This window comes from Lucilia cuprina, chromosome 2 (assembly GCF_022045245.1).
Source record: "Lucilia cuprina isolate Lc7/37 chromosome 2, ASM2204524v1, whole genome shotgun sequence".
In the NCBI taxonomy this organism is placed as follows: Eukaryota; Metazoa; Arthropoda; class Insecta; order Diptera; family Calliphoridae; genus Lucilia; species Lucilia cuprina.
In genome coordinates, this window is record NC_060950.1 from 26,486,196 (window position 1) to 26,489,188 (window position 2,993).

The following is a 2,993-nucleotide window of genomic DNA, read 5'->3' on the forward strand; positions in this document are numbered from 1 at the left end:
ATCTATCTATCTATCTATCTATCTATCTATCTATCTATCTATCTATCTATCTATCTATCTATCTATCTATCTATCTATCTATCTATCTATCTGGAATAATCCATATATTTGCATAATTTGTTAAATTTCTTTTTGGATTCCTGCTAATAAACATATGTATGTATGTTCTATTTACTGTAAACAACTTTAGTTGTTGTTTTTATTGCATCTATTGTCTTTTGTCAATAGATGCAGAAGTAGAGTAGAGTATTTAATAAAAGTAATACAACGTCTAAGTATTTACTCCAATATTTATAAACTATTATTAAAGTTTATAGCAAAACTCTGCCATTAAATGGATGATTAAAGTACTACTAAGAAACCATTTTTATTATTAGAAATTAATATCATGTATCGATTACTTGTATAACCCACTGTTTATTTTTATCTATTCATGTGTATATTTCTACTTACGTTGAATTCTCAGTAGTATCGTTATCTGATCGGAATCAGCAAAAGTCGATGTGATACGCATTGCACGACATGTGTATTCACCAGCATCTGCTTGCGTTACATTCTTGATATAAAGACCATTTGAAATTGTACGATATTTTGTGCTGTTAGAAACTGTAAATCAATCAAAAAGAAGCATACATAAGATATTAGAAAATATGTAATAAGTATATGGAAAATAATAAATAAATATATTTATGAGTACATATATGTTATTTATGTAAATATTTACTACTACATATGCATATTACTTAGATGGCAATAAGTAGAATTTTTTATTAGAGTTAAAAATAAAAAATAAGATATTTTAAAAATGTTTAAAGAAAAATTAGTTTTTTTTTCTTTAAAGAGAGAGTTTGTTAACTTAACATCAGTTTATAGTTCAAACTATAGTCCAGACTATAGACGAGACTGCAATCCAGACTAGTGGCAAAACTATGATATAGACTATAGACGGAACCATAGTCCAGACTATTGATGTTTGTAGTCCAGACTACAATTAAGACTATAGACGAGACTGTAGTCCAGCCAAAAAGAAGTTTGTTGTCCAAGCTTTGGACAAGGCTATAAGCGAGATTGTAGTCCAGACTATAGATGAGACTATAGTCCAGACAAAAGGCGAGATTGTAGTCCAGACTAAAGGTGAGACTAAAGTCCGGAGAATAATTAACAACATAGTGCAGACTATAATTCAGACTATAAACGAGATTGTTGTCTAGATTATAGATTAAACTGCAGTCCAGACTAAGGACGAGACTATAGTCCAGGCTAAATAGGAGACTATAGGCCAGACTATAGAAGAGGCTATAGTCCAAACTATAGACGATTACTATTCAAGAATATGAAATAATTCCGTTCCGAACAAATTTTAAATTATTTCCAGGACATTTTTTTGTTTTCGATTTTAAAGAATGTCCTGTGTGCCAAATCCATCTACGGTAATCTTTTAACAGCTTCTTAACAATAAACTAACAGAAAACCATATTGTTTTCTTAACAACAACTGCAACAACAGCCATAACAATAAACAAGGATAAAACAAAAGTAGCGACAACAACAACAACAATAAATATGACACTTACTTGTTATAGACTCTCCATTGAAAAGCCATGAAATGGCAGGTGCTGGATCACCTTTCACCAAACAATGAACGGTAGCATCACGACCTTCTCTAGCTGACTGCACAAGTTCCGTTTTGTCAAAGGATATTTTTTCTACAATAAAAAAGGATGCGGAAAGATATTTACACAATGTGACAGGACAGGAGTCAAACGGACAATAGAAATAAACAAGAATTTCAACAAAAAACGAAAGAGAAAATTAAAAAAGCGAAATTGAAAACAAACAAAAAACAACAACAGAAATAGAACATAATGTGTATGTGTGTTGCAACAAAACTTGCATTTAGATGGCAACTCTCTAGCAAGAATAATGGATGACTATTTGGATGGATGGTGCTTGGTTGGTTGGGTGACTGTTTGGTTTAGTTGGTTTAGTTAGTTGTTTGGATGGCTGGATAAATAAATAAAAGGATTCTCTGTCTGTCTGTTTCTCTTACATAAAAACAACCAACCAACCAACTAACCAGTGGTGCAACAAAAAGCCAAGCGTAAATTGACAACAGGATTAGGATTTTGACCAGAAATAATAAACCAAAACAACAACATAAAACTTGAAAATATCATACGATTTCATTGTAGTTTCAAAAGAAAAATGAGTTGAATTTTCGATGAAGAAAAAAACAAAAAATGAAAACATAATAAACAACATAAACTTAAAGGTTTTAAGAGAAAAAACTAAAAAAGTATAAAATCCTTGAATTCTGCGAGAAATTGTCTACCATTACAATTGAAATACATACGATATACTAATAACTCAAAGGATATTCGTTCTTTTATATCTTTAGAATTAACTTCACATGTCCAATTGCCCTTGTCTTCCAAAGCAATGTGTTCGAAAAATAATGCCAACGATCCTGTAAAGAGTTGAGACAAGAAATAAAATATTTTGAAATATTAATTTTTATAGTGACATTTTTATAAAATCAAAATTTTTGGTATTATCAGCTGAATCACCACAACAGTATTCCTTTTAAGTTCAACGATCAGACTCGGTACTAGGCTCTTTAATCTCTAAGCAGAGTTTTTCAGTTTGCAAAGTGACTGTCATCTCTTATTATTCCCCGACAAGAAGAAGGAAATTCCGGAATGACATTATGAGTAAATATTTATTTTACGCCGAGAAGATAATCACAAAAGGAAAGGTACACCCATGAAACTCAACGATCATAATTTATGTATGAGTTAAACCAAGATATACCGCAATATATCCATCTTGCAGAAAGACAGGCATAATGAGTAAAACTCAATTATACCCCGACAAACTAGTGGTAATATCTGAACTAGAACTGAACTAGAACTGAACTAGAACTGAACTAGAACTGAACTAGAACAGAACTAGAACTGAACTAGAACTGAACTAGAACTGAACTAGAACTGAACT

The 2,993-nt window shown here is 31.1% G+C and overlaps 1 protein-coding gene across 1 annotated transcript in view; it reads right to left on the minus strand.

Moving 5' to 3' along the window:
• Window positions 1-445: 445 nt before the first annotated feature.
• LOC111679230 (neural cell adhesion molecule 1-B) overlaps window positions 446-2,993 on the minus strand; it is a 32,856-nt gene continuing 30,308 nt past the window's right edge. Inside the window, exons 3-5 of the mRNA XM_046949261.1 lie at window positions 2,353-2,466; window positions 1,574-1,705; window positions 446-606 (exon numbers count right to left, since the gene is read on the minus strand). Coding sequence (XP_046805217.1) covers window positions 446-606; window positions 1,574-1,705; window positions 2,353-2,466 — 407 coding nt within the window. The remainder of the gene's footprint in view (window positions 607-1,573; window positions 1,706-2,352; window positions 2,467-2,993) is intronic.